We start from the raw sequence: 15895 nt of genomic DNA, 5'->3' as shown, positions 1-15895 counted from the left end.
GATGTACCTTTCTTCTCGCTCTCAGAGTCTCCTGACTCATCTTCTACATCACTCTCCTGACCAGAGTCTTCAGATACATCTTCATCATCCTCTTCATCATCATCATCCTCCTCCTCCTCGTCATTATCAGAGTCATCCTTCACCTTGTTTCTAGTAGTCGGAGGTTTCTTAATAGGCCTAAAAATCACAGAACCAGGCACATATACATATGTTAGCCCATTAACTGCACACAGCAATAAAAACAACAGTGTTAAATACTCTTATTCTCATCCACCATTACCTTCACAATTAAGTTCCAGATACTGATCGAGCCTGAGTGTAATAGTTCTTATTGCTTTACCAGTGAAATCATTCATTTAATAGTGGAACAAATTAAAAGGAAAAGAAAAGCAAGTAGCATAGGTGATGTAAATTCTAAGAGAAAATAGGATAAACCACTTTTTTTCAAAGTAATTACACATTACTTACACTTTATTGCCTTTAGTTTTCTGTTGAGACGTTTCCTTCTCATCGTCAGATTCTTCTGTGTCATTTTCACTTGAATCTTCCTCGTCACTACCATCATCCTCCTCACCTTTATCATCTCCACCTTTTAGTGGAGCTGTAGTTTCATCATCCGATGACTCTTCATCATCTGATGAATTCTTGAGCTGTTCCTTCTGGTCACTTTTCTTGGTTTCTGGAAACAATGTAGGAAAACCATAGCACACATTACTTGGGTAATTCTAGCATATTGTTTGCCTCAGGACCTAGAAAAGAAACCCAGATAAAGGTAACTCACCGCTGACTGATGGTCCTTGAGTTGCAGTGTATTTATCCTTTGCAATAGCCCAATCGACAGCAACAGTTCGACCTATGGAAGAAAAAAAAAAAGATAAGACAAAACAGGTTCAAGTGCACTTCATTCACTGAAACATTTTGTCTGTCTTAAAATGCTTCACACCATCCTCTCCATGCATTTTGTTTCTTATTTTTCCCATTGTACTGCCATTTAGGACAGCGTTGACAAAACAAGGTGGTCTAGTTTAGGCTATTTTAATCACATTATGGCCACAATGGTCCCATACACTGTCCTTACAAATACTGCAATATTTCTATCAGGGTTTACCAAGACAATGAGGCGACACTCACTGTGCAGCACTAGCTCTGTGATCACATTTGGGAAATCAGACTTCCATCTTAAAATTATATCTAAAGACTGACCGTCACTTCCAGAGAGCAGGAGTGAATGAGTGCATATAAGAGTAGCCCATGCCATATATAACTTATAAATAAAGTTGCACTCTGTGGCACTATAGCATGCAAACACAAAATATATGAAATTGGCATTGCATTACTGCTCTAGATAATAGGAAAGAATGAAGATACTTAGCACATAATTGGCCAATTCATGCATGCCCAGTAGCCAACGACAAGGCAATCCTCTTTGCTGGGAAACTAACCTAACATGATTCCTCTCCTGGGCTGATAGCTTGAGGAATCATATTAGGCTAGATTCCCAGCAAAGAAGATCGCCTTGTCACAGAGGCTGGGTACACATGAATTAGCCAATCTATGCACTAAGTATCTTCGTTTTTTCCTATTTCTAGAGCAGTAATGCAATTAAGATTTCATATATTCCAAGTTTCCATGCTATAGCGTTAGAGTGCTACTCAAGAACTGGTGTAGGAAGGAGGGGTTTGGGTTCCTGGAGAACTGGGCTGACTTCTCAGTTGGCTACAGATTCTACGCTAGGAACGGGCTGCACCTCAATGAGGAGGGTGCAGCTGTGTTGGGGGAGAAAATGGCTAGAAGGTTGGAGGATTATTTAAACTAGGGATGGGGGGGGAGGGGGGTATTAATTTTATAGATGGGGAAGATAGTGAAGGTAGTGACCTGGGCACAAAGAAAGAAATTGGGGGTGGGGTTAGAACAGTCAATATAGTAAGAAGGAATAGAGGTACAGAGAGATACATAAAATGCATGTACACTAATGCCAGAAGCCTCACCAACAAAGTGGAGGAATTAGAATTAATTTTGTTGGAAAATAATTATGACATGGTGGGGATATCTGAGACATGGCTGGACGAGAGCCATGACTGGCAAGTTAATTTACAGGGCTATAGTCCGTTCAGAAATGACAAGCGAGGGGGGGGGTGTTTATATGTAAAATCATCCTTAAAACCCATGTTGTGTGAGAATATTTGTGAATCTAATGAAAATGTAGAGTCCCTGTGGGTGGAGATAAGAGGAGGGGACAAAAATAATAAATTACTGATAGGGGTTTGTTAGAAGTCTCCAAAAATAATGGAAGCAACCGAGAATATCCTCATAAAGCAAATAGATGAAGCAGCGACTCAAGGAGAAGTCATTATTATAGGGGACTTCAACTACCCTGAAATACATTGGGGAACAGAAACCTGTAGTTCATGCAAAGGTAATAGGTTTTTGACAACTATGAGAGACCATTACCTTTCACAACAAGAAAGGGGCACAGCTAGACCTAATATTAACCAACAGGCCAGACAGCATAACAAATATACGAGTTGGGGGTCACTTGGGTAATAGTGATCACAAAATAATAAGTTTTAATTTATCCGTTAATAAGATGAGCGTTTCCTGAGTGTTTCTGCATCTCCCTGGCAGAAAAAAAAACGCATGCGGATTTCTACATGCGTTTTTCCTGCCAGGGACATGCGGATGTGAAGCGTTCTTCACTTGCATTTCCGCATGCGGGTTGACAAGCGCTTTCCAAGCGATTTTAGCATCACTTGGAAAGTGCTTGTCAACTTGGTCACACTATATAAATCCATGCAAACGGCATGGATTTATATAGTGTGACCGAAAGAATGGTAAAAAATAAATATATACTTACCCTCTGATGGCCCCCGGTGTCCAGCTTCCCTCCGTTCTCCCTTGCCGGCAGCGGTACATTGAAGGACCTGCTGACGTCAGCGTCGCGTAACCAGTCACATGACTATGACGTCAGCGCAGGTCCTTCAGTCCATCGTGAACTGCCGGCATGCGAGGAGGAGCACATCGGGGGCCGCCAGAAGGTAAGTATATATTTATTTTATTCTTTTTTTCTTTTTTTTGCTATGGTACCCAGGTCCGGAGGAGAGTCTCCTCTCCTCTAGACCTGGGTACCATCCGCATATTAGAACGCATGGAATGCGCATCTACAGTGATGCGTAATCCATGCGATCTAATGCAAGTCAATGGCGGCGAAAACGCAGCGCTTCCGCAAAATAATTGGTAGTGCTGCGCTTTTTTTCCGCAATGATAATCCACAGCGGAAATTTCCGCAGCATTTGCACAGCATATTCGGATTATCATTGGGGAACATGGCAGGCCTTCTACCATGCATGCGTTTCTGCAGAGTTTTTGCCGCTGTGGAAAAGCTTAAAAAACGCATCGTGGGCACACAGCCTTAATGTCACTTGCTTAACCCAGCAGGAAGTACGGCGGCCTCTAAAAATCACTAAACTTGACAAATCCCCGGACCCTGATGGGATACACCCGCGAGTAATGCAGGAATTAAGTAACGTCATAGATAGACCATTATTTTTGATCTTTAAAGATTCCATAATAACAGGGTCTGTACCACAGGACTGGCGTATAGCAAATGTGGTGCCAATATTCAAAACGGGGACAATAGCCGAACTTGGAAATTATATTCCAGTAAGCTTAACCTCTACTGTGGGTAAAATCCGGGAGGGTTTCCCAAGAGATGCTATACTAGAGTATCTGAAGAAGAATAACCTCATGACCCAATATCAACATGGGTTTACGAGGGACCGTTCCTGTCAGACTAATCTGATCAGCTTTTATGAGGAGGCAAGTTCCGGACTGGACCAAGGAAATGCAGTGGATGTTGTGTATTTGGACTTTTCAAAAGCTTTTGATACGGTTCCACACAAAAGGTTGATACATAAAATGAGAACAATGGGGATAGGGGAAAATATATGTATGTGGGTTAAGAACTGGCTCAGTGATAGGAAACAAAGGGTGGTTATTAATGGAAAACAGTCAAACTGGGTCTCAGTTAACAGTGGGGTACCACAGGGGTCAGTATTGGGCCCGCTTCTTTTTAACATATTTATTAATGACCTTGTAGGGGGCATACAGAGTAATATTTCAATATTTGCAGATGACACTAAACTCTGCAGGGTAATCAATACAGAGGAGGATCTATGTAAACTAGAAGCTTGGGCTGATAAATGGCAAATGAGCTTTAATGGGGATAAATGTAAGGTAATGCACTTGGGCAGAGGAAATAAAATGTATAATTATATGCTTAATTGTAAAACACTGGGCAAAACTGTCACTGAAAAAGACCTGAGTGTATTGGTGGACGACAAGGTCACGCTTGGTGCCCAGTGTCAGGCAGCTGCTGCAAAGGCAAATAAAATAATGGGATGCATTAAAAGGCATAGATGCTCATGAGGAGAACATAATTTTACCTCTATACAAGTCACTAGTGCAACCACACTTAGAATACTGTGTACAGTTCTGGTCTCCGGTGTATAAGAAAGACATAGCTGAACTAGAGCGGGTGCAGAGAAGAGCGAACAAGGTTATTAGAGGACTGGGGGGTCTGCAATACCAAGACAGGTTATTACACTTGGGGTTAATTACTGTGGAAAAACAAAGGCTTAGGGGTGATCTTATTACTATGTACAAGTATATGAGGGGACAGTACAAAGACCTTTCTACTGATCTTTTTACTCTGAGGCCTGAGACGGGTACAAGGGGGCATCTTCTACGTCTGGAGGAAAGAAGGTTTAATCCTAATCACAGACGCGGATTCTTTACTGTAAGAGCAGTGAGACTATGGAACTCTCTGCCAGATGATGTTGTAATGAGTGATTCACTACTAAAATTTAAGAAGGGCATGGATGCCTTTCTAGAAAAGTATAATATTACAGGTTATATATATATATATTACACACTAGATTCCTCGATAGGGCGCTGATCCAGGGAACTAGTCTGATTGTCGTATGGAGTCGGGAAGGAATTTTTTTCCCCCAATGTGGAGCTTAGTGTTTGCCACGTGGGTTTTTTTTACCTTCCTCTGTATCAACATGTTAGGCTATGGGTTGAACTAGATGGACTTAGTCTTCCTTCAACCTTAAAAACTATGTTACTTTGTTAGTTACATATGGAGATGGCTATTCTTAGTAAGCACCTGTTCACATCTGTTTTCAAGTGACAGTCAGTCTTTTGATATCTGTATACATTGGCTCTCTGACCGAGCACAATTCTAAATTTCACATTTCATGTTTGCATGATATAGCAAGACAGAGTGCAACTTTGTTAGTTCTATTTTAAATTTACACCCCAAAAAAGCATGTTAGACTGACACATGCATTACATTTGTAAGTCTACTCACCCTTTATACTCTTCATGTTTGTCCCTTTCAATGCTTTGCTGGCCTCCAGCATGTTCTTAAACTGCACAAAGGCAAATCCTCGCATCTTTCCATCTGTTGAACAAAGCACGTTTATTACTAGTGATCTGGTAAAGAAACAAAATGAGAATATTGCACTTCTAGATATACAAAGAAACCCTGAGGACAGCGGATTGTATAGGTCCTATTGAGTGCATGTTGAGAAGGTTTGCGACACAGCAAAGGCTGAATAATGGGATATGCAAAATGGAGAGAAAAATGTTAGGTTACGATGATTTACCAATATCACCAGCAGACAACTGTATGTAAAGCATCAGAATAAGGTACTATGAGAAACAGCTTGTACTAAACAGATGGAATGAGGAGAAATCGCTTAAGGCCGTACACCTTTGACAGCTTTTACTCCAGACCTCTCTATACAAAAACACTATTTTATATCAAACATTCAAAAATTAATCTAACCTGGCTTTCTTGGGATGCTGACCTCCATCACAGACCCAAAGGTGGAAAAATATGTTTTGAGATCTTCTTCAGAGCACTGTTATGGGAAATAATAATGGACAATCAGCACAATAGATTGTATGTGAACAGAAAAAGAGCGAACACGAGAAGATAATTGACCACTTGAGGAGTGAGTTAGTAGCGCGAGCACCGACCTAAAGTTTACATCTTTTAAGAGAATTTTACGAGAATAGGAAAAAAAAAAAAAAAGATAAATAAAAAAAAGTGTCATAAGTTAATTCCTAAATAATTTCAAATCACGCTCATTTTATCTAGAGAAATAATTACTTTACTACATTAAAATGGCCGCCGCTTCGTTTTGGTGACAGAATGCTTTCCTAGATGGTCAGACATCAGTCCTGTTAACCATGTGCAGTAGGAACCTCTACTTCTGTGACCAGGGGGGTGGGGGGGTCACTTGACAACCCATGCCATGGAGATAACCATGTACTGTCAATAACTTTATATGCTCACACATAATGATGTTTATCACAATAACGATTAGCGACTAAAGATTATTCTTAAATGGATTGTCCACTACTGAACAGCCTCTTATCAGCATAAGAAAAACACAATATACTCACCTCCCGCACTGGTGCCATTCCTCAGGGCATCATCCCTCCTGACCACCCTATAGTCACGTGACATTGATATGTCACGTGACCGCTGCAGCCTTTACTACTTTTTCGGATTGTACTTCAGCAGTCAGTGATAAGGTAACACAGGCGAACACAGCACAGTGATTGGATGACGTAGCAAGTACACCATATATTTTATGGTGGACAGTGGAGCTGTTAAAAATGGGATGTGGACGTCCCCATTGATCCTTAAAGGACCAAGCCAGTGTAGGCCTCAAAGCAAGTTTCAAATCCATAAAAAGTTTTAAGAACTGAAAAGGTTTTCTAAAATTATACTATTTTTTAAAAACGCTTCTAAGTGAGGACACATGATCATCACCTGACCGTAGTGGTCATGCACAGGGGGATCAGTAGGAAACCCAACAGAATATCACTACTTGACCCCATTATCTCTCCCTGCAATCAGTTTTTAATTTTTACATCAATATGGCCATGTAATGTAATTTTTAACCAAGTTAAGAGTCATAAGGCGCAATTTTAGAATGTAGGCAAGTTAGATTTCTATTAGTATTAAAGGGGTTGTCCAGCTGTGAGAGCAAAGTTTGTTGTCACTTCACAAGACTGCAGACTTCTGATCAGTGACAGAATGCTATCCACACTGTCCTGATTCCCCGAAATTGTCAGAGAGTAAGTGAGCGGTCACGTGCCGACTAGGCTCACTCAGCTTCTCTCAACAGAAGTGAAGCAAACAGAATACATGCGGCCATGTGACCACTCACTCGCATCAGCAATCCGCGGGAATCAAGACCGCGTGCAGATAGATCTGCAGTCATGTGAAGTGACTGCAGACTTTGCTTTCAAACCCTGACAACCCCTTTATTTTTTCACATAGAGGAAAAGCCATTTACATCATTCACCTAGGATAATAAAACTGTACTGTACCAGTTCACATTATGTCCATGTAATGGGTGTCCTATATGAATATGTGTTATGGCTTGTTTTGTAAAACATTCTCAGTAAAGCTCTAGTCTATTGTATTTCCTGCAAAATTCTTCTACATAAATACACACACACTAACATGCATTATTACAGGACAGCTCTAAGGTGGTTCACCATGATGGAAATGGACATCACAGTGGGGGAGCAATTCCTGCGAGTGGGGGCAGCTACGTTATACAGTTTCAAAAATTTACAAGACCAGTTCAATATGTATAGAAAAGATTAAAATAATCACACCAAAAACAAAAAGGATATTGCTAAAGTGCCAATGTCTACAGGACCTCACGGACATCCAGCTACTGAAGGGATGAACAGCTCATTGAAGTCATATCCCTAATGTTTAAGGCCCACAATAACATATTACTTTATGTAGACTGTACACAAAAAGTCATTACAACTTCCTATAGTTTTTGACACTCATCTGAAGATCTGGTATAGATTTATTTTATCATAGCATGGCTCCTTATAATCACAGGCATCTCCTTCACACTTTACCTTAAAGCTCAGATTGCGGATGATCAGTCTGGCTTTCTTGGGTGGAACTTTGACATCTTTTGGTTTGCTTTGTTTTGCATTCTCACTTGTTTCTAAAACATATAAATGCATATAAGTTCAAGTCATACAACCAGAAAAGAGGTTAAACACATTTACTTTGACTTATTACTCCATAATCCGACATTTGGTAGTACCTTTTGCCTTTTTATCTTTATCACGTAACTTTTTCTTGGCCACCATCACTTCGATTTTCTTTCCATCGTACTCCTTTATTTCCTTCATTGCCTTCTGGGCATCCTCCAGCATAGAAAATGTGACATAGCCAAGACCACGACATTTTTCTACCCCTGCAAGTAAAGTAAACATATTTCACCATCCACAGTGAATAGAGCAAGTCTAGTGAGTCTCATCCAGACCTACAATGCTGTTATGAAACATGCAACCATGCCAGGACTTATGGCTGCAATAAGGGCAAAGAAAAGCACTCACATGATGCTCATGTGAAATAGACCTTAAAGGGAAGGAAAAAAAAAGAAAGAAAAAAGCAGGTAGAGAAAAGAATGTGTGTAACTGCTTCATCCTGGCTAGCTTGCGTCCCTTATTGTTGGACTAGTGAGCAAATTGATTGCCTCTATATTATTGAATATGTTGCATCTCATGAGTTTAGAATTAAGCAGATAAAAGGCCTGGAGTTGATTTGAGGTGTGGTGCTTGCATTTGGAAGGTTTTGCTGTGAAGTAAACATGCGGTCAAAGGAGCTCTCCATGCAGGTGAAACAAGCCATCCTTAAGCTGCAAAAACAGAAAAAACCCATCTGAGGAATTGCTACAATATTAGGAGTGGCAAAATCTACAGTTTGGTACATCCTGAGAAAGAAAAAAAAGCACTGGTGAACTCATCAATGCAAAAAGACCTGGGCGTCCATGGAAGACAACAGTGGTGGATTATCACAGAACAATCTCCATGGTGAAGAGAAACCCCTTCACAACAGCCAACCAAGTGACCACCACTCTCCAGGAGGTAGGCGTATCAATATCCAAATCTACCATAAAGAGAAGACTGCATGAAAGTAAATACAGAGGGTTCACTGCACGGTGCAAGCCACTCATAAGCATCAAGAATAAAAAGGCTACACTGGACTTTGCTAAAAAAACATCTAAAAAAGCCAGCACAGTTCTGGAAGAACATTCTTTGGACAGATGAAACCAAGATCAACCTCTACCAGAATGATGGAAAGAGAAAAGTATGGCAAAGGCGTGGTACAGCTCATGATCCAAAGCATACCACATCATCTGTAAAACACGGCGGAGGCAGTGTGATGGCTTGGGCATGCATGGCTGCCAGTGGCACTGGGTCACTAGTGTTTATTGATGATGTGACACAGGACAGAAGCCGCCGAATGAATTCTGATGTATTCAGAGCCATACTGTGTGCTCAGATCCAGCCAAAATGCAGCCAAACTGATAGGTCGTCGTTTCATACTACAGATGGACAATGACCCAAAACATAAAGCCAAAGCAACCCAGGAGCAAAGAAGTGGAATATTCTTGAATGGCCAAGTCAGTCACCTGATCTCAACCCAATTGAGCATGCATTTCACTTGTTAAAGACTAAACTTCAGACAGAAAGGCCCACAAACAAACAGCAACTGAAAACCACCGCAGTGAAGGCCTGGCAGAGCATCAAAAAGGAGGAAATACAGCGTCTGGTGATGTCCATGAGTTCAAGACTTCAGGCAGTCATTGCCAACAAAGGGTTTTCAACCAAGTACTAGAAATGAACATTTTATTTACAATTAATTAATCTGTCCAATTACTTTTGGTCCCTTTAAAAACAGGGTGGCACATGTTAAGGAGCTTAAACTCCTAAACCCTTCATCCAATTTTAATGTGGATACCCTCAAATGAAAGCTGAAAGTCTGAACTTCAACTGCATCTGAATTGTTTTGTTTAAAATTCATTGTGGTAATGTCTAGAACCAAAATTAGAAAAATGTTGTCTCTGTCCAAATATATATGGACCCAACTGTACTTTTGATATCGCTCTCAAAACATCTTGGTCATACTGGTATTGTATATCTATTTGGGGAATAAGTCTGAATGAATTGTACATAGCTCTGCACTATATAATGACTCTACAAGTGTTTTACATCTGCCTATTGCATCTTGAAACTGAGAGTCCACACCATATAGCAATTATTGTTATACAAGTTTGTTATAAATTGGCTCAATGTAAACTTTGCTTTGTATGTCTTATGCATTTTAAATCTAAGGTCATGACAATTCTGTTTACAATATGTCCATGTTTTGAGTTTGACATACATGAGGTTATGGTTGCACAATGCACTTTATGGTAATATACCAAATTGACTAACCATGCACCAATATTTTTTGATCTGGAACCACGGGATAGAATCACCTGGCCTACATCTAAACCATGTTGGCTATTTGTATACACAGCCATTTTTTTTTTTTTTTTTTTTTTTTTTTTACCTTTTAAATGTTTTTAAAGATTTTTGTGGCTTGTTTTTGTTATTATTTGGTATTAATAAATAAAATAGTTTGAGGTGATCAGTATGGTCTACATATCTTTTTTTTTTTTTTCTTTCTGATACTTGAATTGATATGTAGCAGTTGACCCCTTTTTGTCCACTAGGTGGTGCCCTCCTAAATAAGATATATAGACCTTAAAGGGGTAATCCAAGCAAATTTATTGAGGGTCTATCTTCAGGATAGGTTATAAATATTGTATCAGTGAGCATCTGATACCCAGTACCAGCACCAATCAGTTGCTATTAGATATGGTGGTGGCCTGATGTAAACACTGAATGAGCTGCAAAGCACAGCTCTGTGCAATGTGTAGCAGTCGCTGATCAATACTGTAGAACCCTTCCTACTCAATAGAATACAAAATAATCTGCAGTACTTGGCAGTGGCAGCTACACATTGAATCTAGCTGTAAAGTGAAAATCTGTTCAAGGCTTATATCAGGCCACGCAGGAGCTAATGACAGCTAAGCTATAGTGGGTACAGTCTGATGTCCATTAACGACTTCCACTACTGTAATGGTACAAACAGCACTGTATTCTGCACTATTCTTGTCAAAGAATGATAGAACTGACAACAAACCTACTGCTCGGCAAAGGACACAGTCTGACAAATACCTGCATACAGTTTGTTTCCAGTCTACACAGGACCTGCAGACACCAGACTAATTTTTTACAACCATCTGAAAATTTGGTGAAAAAGTGCACATCGTCCTAAATGGATTCTCCCCAGTTACTCTAAACCAGGGTTCCCCAACAGGTCATGTTTTCAGGATTTCCTTAGTATTACACAGGTGATAATTGCATCACCTGCACAGGCAATAATTCCATCACCTGTGCAATACTAAGGAAATCCTGAAAACATGACGTGTTGGTGGGCCTTGAGGACTGGAGTTGGTGAACCCTGCTCTAAACGAACAGCCCATTGTTAGGATAGGCTGCGAGTTTTAAATCTTTGGGTGTCTGACTTTTGGCACCACTAGCAATCAGCTGTTTGAGAAAAGCACTGAGCTGCAATAGCAAGCACATGTCATGGGTGTGTCGCCACGAAGATCGTCGCGACTACACAGCCCGACTTCTCGCAGCTGAGTTTTTGGTGCTTTGTGTTTTTTGGTTGTGAGGGAGTTAATTCTCTCTCTCTGTGCTTGACGAGGCTCAGCCTCGCCCAGCTGCAGTTAATGCTGCAGTATTGGGATTCCTTCAAATACCTGCTGGTCTGATAGGGAAGTTGTCGGTGAAAGCATTTCTTGCAGACCTTTAGAGTGGATCGTTGTTTGGTGGAGTTCGGAGCGAGGAGTATGCGGTGTGGTTTGTTCCCTTCCTCCCCTTATCATTTATCTCCTAACCTGTTGTTGTTCCCTCTGTAATTGTGGTGTTAGTTTTTGTATGCAAGGTGGTTTTTGGTTTTCCCCTTGTACTGTCTCGTTTGTCTAGTACTGTGTTTTGGGCATTTTCTATCCTGTTCCCCATTGTTGTGATCGGGGTCCTTCTCAGGACTAGATTACTTAGGTTCAGGGATATTCAGGAGTTTAGGGTTACGCTGGCGGCCTGGACCTCTGTACCATTAACAGTATCTCCAGGTTGAGGGATTAGTCAGGGCCCCCGTCTAGGGTCAGCTCAGGCCCCTGACCCCCCTGTACGCTGCGACAGTGTGACAGCACAGCAGTTATTAAAAGTGCACAACTGTGCTGTATGGAGCACTGTAAAATATAGGCAGTACTCGCTGGAGCTTTGCTGCACTTTAAGTACATGATCGAGAGTTCGACTGTCATCAATCATAATAAATAAAAGAGTACCCCATTAGAGGTGTTTTGGGGGATTTTACTAAAGTTGCCCAAAGATAAGGATTATTATAAAATAAAAACATTACATAGTAAATGAATTTCCCACGGCTCTAGTGGTCCTCATTGATGCTGGAAGTGATAATGTCAGTCCCATCTGACTTTAACAACCACTGCAGCCAGTCACTGGCCTCAGTGGTGATGTTTGCATACATGACACATAGATGCAGCAATAAAGAAGAAGATCACTGCACTTCCTATATACAGTGTTCAAGCAGGGTCCAATGCCAGTAGATATATAATGCAAAAACTCAGCACTCAGAACTTAGTTAAAAAATTTAAAAGCCGTAAAGTGAGTGTTACACAGCAGAAATTTCGTTCCCATGGACCTTCATCAGTACACTCTGTGGCACCACATCGTAACAAGCGGTGGATACCGCATTATGACCCGCACACGTGTATGAAGCCTTGCACAAGACAGTGATTTAAACTTCTCCTGGGAGACACCGAGTCCCACACCTATCCCTCCTATAGAGTGTACTGATGAAGGTCCATGGGACCGAAACGTCTGCTGTGTAACACTCACTTTACGGCTTTTAAATTTTGAAACTAAAGTTCTGAGTGCCGAGTTTTTGCATTATATACATAGATGCAGCAGTCACATAAATGATAGAAAGGACATCATCATTGCAGAACCTTTGGAGACCACTAGTGTAATGTCTCTAATTGGAAGCTGACTCAACAGGTCGGTGGTAATGGTTATCCCTTTCTTTTAGATCATTACCTACACTATGGCAATTTTTGTAACATACCAGATCCCTTTAAAGTGGTTGTCACACAAATACAATGATATCATAACGTCTTGCTGGGAAGAAGGATTTCTTCAGCAAAAATAGCAATTTGGGAATGTCAATAGCTAGAAGCATGTGCTGGCAGTAGGGAGGTTTAGGAAAGATTCTGTGATAATTACAGGTTGTCATCCTACAGTAGATTGGAAATTAATAGAAAAAGGGGGTTTACTCACAATATCATCTGTCTACTAGAAGGTGATAACTGTTTGCCCTATATCTGGGACCCCCACTGATTACACATTTATAACATTATGCAGATATCTATTGTAAGAAACCCCTATAAACACTTGGTGTCCGATACATCAAACCCACTATTGTTCACACCGGTCTTGATTATGTGTGCTGGAGTCAGTCGTTTCTGATTCATGAAGACTCATATATGCCTCTGCATTTATCAGGAGCAGCAGACAAGAGGCGCGCACCCCGCCACAAATCTTACTCCAACCCCTGCTGGAGTAAGATTTGTGTCATAGTGAACGCTGCCACTCATCATGCCCCGTCCCAGCTCCCCCCCCCCCCCCCCCTCTCTGTACATATGTGGCACAATGGCCGGACAGACACCACCTGTACAAGCACACGGGTCCCTCCAGCACACGGTACTAGTGCCCCTGATGGCTACGTGTCGTGTATTACCTTTCTCCCGCACCACGAAGCTCTGCCGCAGGGGTCCGCACTCACTGAAGAGCAGCTCTAGCCGCTCATTGGTGGCATTCTCCGGGAGACCCCGAATAAATAACGTGAGCCCCGCCATCACCGCACACACTTCAGCCCAAAGCACGCTTCACCTGGGCGCCGCCATATTAGCCGGAAGTCCGTGCCTGTAGTCCGTCCCCTGCTCGCGTCGCTTCCGGAAGTCAGTGTCTGTAATGAGTCCCCCGCCCGAGTCGCCCTGTGCATTGGTTCCGGCCCCGCCTCCCTACACTTTGCTCTCAGACTTGAAACTGAACTCGTTCCCATTGGGAAGTGTCAGTGTGGAGTCCCTAATTATTTTAATACCAGTGTCTTATGGCGACAGACTACAAATAGGAGAACTGTTTCTGAGGGGACAGCTGTATATGCAATTTCTCTATTGTTATATTGTATTTAGTGTAAAAAAAAAAAAGGATTCCCAGAATACCCACTTTGCTCATTGGTTCTCTGTTATCAGCCATTTGGATGGAACTGGCTGTAATGTTCTTCAATGGGATCACTCATGTCAGTAGGAGAACGTCCATAAACACCAATTCATCACAGCAAAGATTTTCATAGAATTCTGGGGTAAATTGCTTTGAAAAGCCACAACATTTTTTGCATAACTCGGAGTTGCACAAAAATTATCCCTTTTTACATTTTCACGCTAGTTTCTCTCAACTCCACCAAAATGGTGCAGGACGGGGTATGATGCCACGGCTCACATAATTCATGTTCACTTATGGCAGAAAACTTACTCCAGTGGGTGAATGGAGTAAGGTATCTGGTGAGGCGCAGGAGGTGCTCACCACTCCTCAAATGCTCTGAATTCATTAAGAGGCGTGCACTTCTTTATGAATTGGGTGCACCTGATTCCTACACGTCCCCTCATCAAGACCAGTGTGAAAATTGCCGGCCTAGATGTATTGGTGCCTTAAGCCATGGCCCCACTATCAGTATTCGGTCAGTATTTTTTCTCAGGAGTGAGAGACAAAACCAGGAGTGGGTGATAAATGCAGAATTGGTAACTTGTTTCTATTATACAACCCCTGGCAAAAATTATGGAATCACCGGGCTCGGAGGATGTTCATTCAGTTGTTTAATGTTGTTGAAAAAAAGCAGATGACAGACATGGCACAAAACTAAAGTCATTTCAAATGGCAACTTTAGGCCTATAAGAAACACTAAAAGAAATCAAGATTAAAAATGTACTCAGTAAGGGTAATTTTTTTCAGACCAAGCAGAGGGAAAAAAATATGGAGTCACTCAATTCTGAGGAAAAAATTATGAAATCACCCTGGAAATTTCATTTCCAAAACTAACACCTGCATCAAATTAGATCTGCTCGTTAGTCTGCATCTAAAAAGGAGTCATCATACCTTGGAGAGCTGTTGCACCAAGTGGACTGACATGAATCATGGCTCCAACACGAGAGATGTCATTTGAAACAAAGGAGAGGATTATTAAACTCTTAAAAGAAGGTAAATCATCACGCAATGTTGCAAAAGATGTTGGTTGTTCACAGTCAACTGTGTCTAAAATATGGACCAAATACAAACAACATGGGAAGGTTGTTAAAGGCAAACATACTGGTAGACCAAGGAAGACATCAAAGCGTCAAGACCGGGAACTTAAAGCAATATGTCTCCAAAACAGGAAATGCACAACAAAATAAATGAGGAACGAATGGGAGGAAACTGGAGTCAATGTCTGTGACAGAACTGTAAGAAACCGCCTAAAGGAAATGGGATTTACCTACAGAAAAGCTAAACAAAAGCCATCATTAACACCTAAACAGAAAAAGACAAGGTTACAATGGGCTAAGGAAAAGCAATCGTGGACTGTGGATGACTGGATGAAAGTCATATTCAGTGATGAATCATGAATCTGCATTGGGCAAAGTGATGATGCTGGAACTTTTGTTTGGTGCCGTTCCAATGAGATTTATAAAGATGACTGCATGAAGAGAACATGCAAATTTCCACAGTCATTGATGATATGGGGCTGCATGTCAGGTAAAGGCACTGGGGAGATGGCTGTCATTATATCTTCAATAAATGCCCATGTTTACATTGATATTTTGGACAG

At 41.3% G+C, this 15895-nt stretch overlaps 1 protein-coding gene across 1 annotated transcript in view; it reads right to left on the bottom strand.

Moving 5' to 3' along the window:
- The window catches only part of RBM28 (RNA binding motif protein 28), a 59320-nt gene extending 45325 nt beyond the window's left edge, over nt 1-13995 (bottom strand). Inside the window, exons 1-8 of the mRNA XM_073652559.1 lie at nt 13772-13995; nt 8157-8309; nt 7963-8054; nt 5852-5927; nt 5372-5464; nt 782-853; nt 469-679; nt 8-177 (exon numbers count right to left, since the gene is read on the bottom strand). Of these exons, the coding sequence (XP_073508660.1) occupies nt 8-177; nt 469-679; nt 782-853; nt 5372-5464; nt 5852-5927; nt 7963-8054; nt 8157-8309; nt 13772-13889 (985 nt within the window). The 5' untranslated portion in view covers nt 13890-13995. The remainder of the gene's footprint in view (nt 1-7; nt 178-468; nt 680-781; nt 854-5371; nt 5465-5851; nt 5928-7962; nt 8055-8156; nt 8310-13771) is intronic.
- Between the last annotated feature and the right edge of the window lie 1900 nt (nt 13996-15895).

This window comes from Phyllobates terribilis, unplaced genomic scaffold (genome assembly GCF_046119375.1).
Source record: "Phyllobates terribilis strain yellow unplaced genomic scaffold, ASM4611937v1 Scaffold_11__3_contigs__length_659146591, whole genome shotgun sequence".
NCBI lineage: Eukaryota > Metazoa > Chordata > Amphibia > Anura > Dendrobatidae > Phyllobates > Phyllobates terribilis.
The sequence above is the reverse complement of the archived record's forward strand: the minus strand, read 5'-3'. Positions and strand labels throughout refer to the sequence as shown.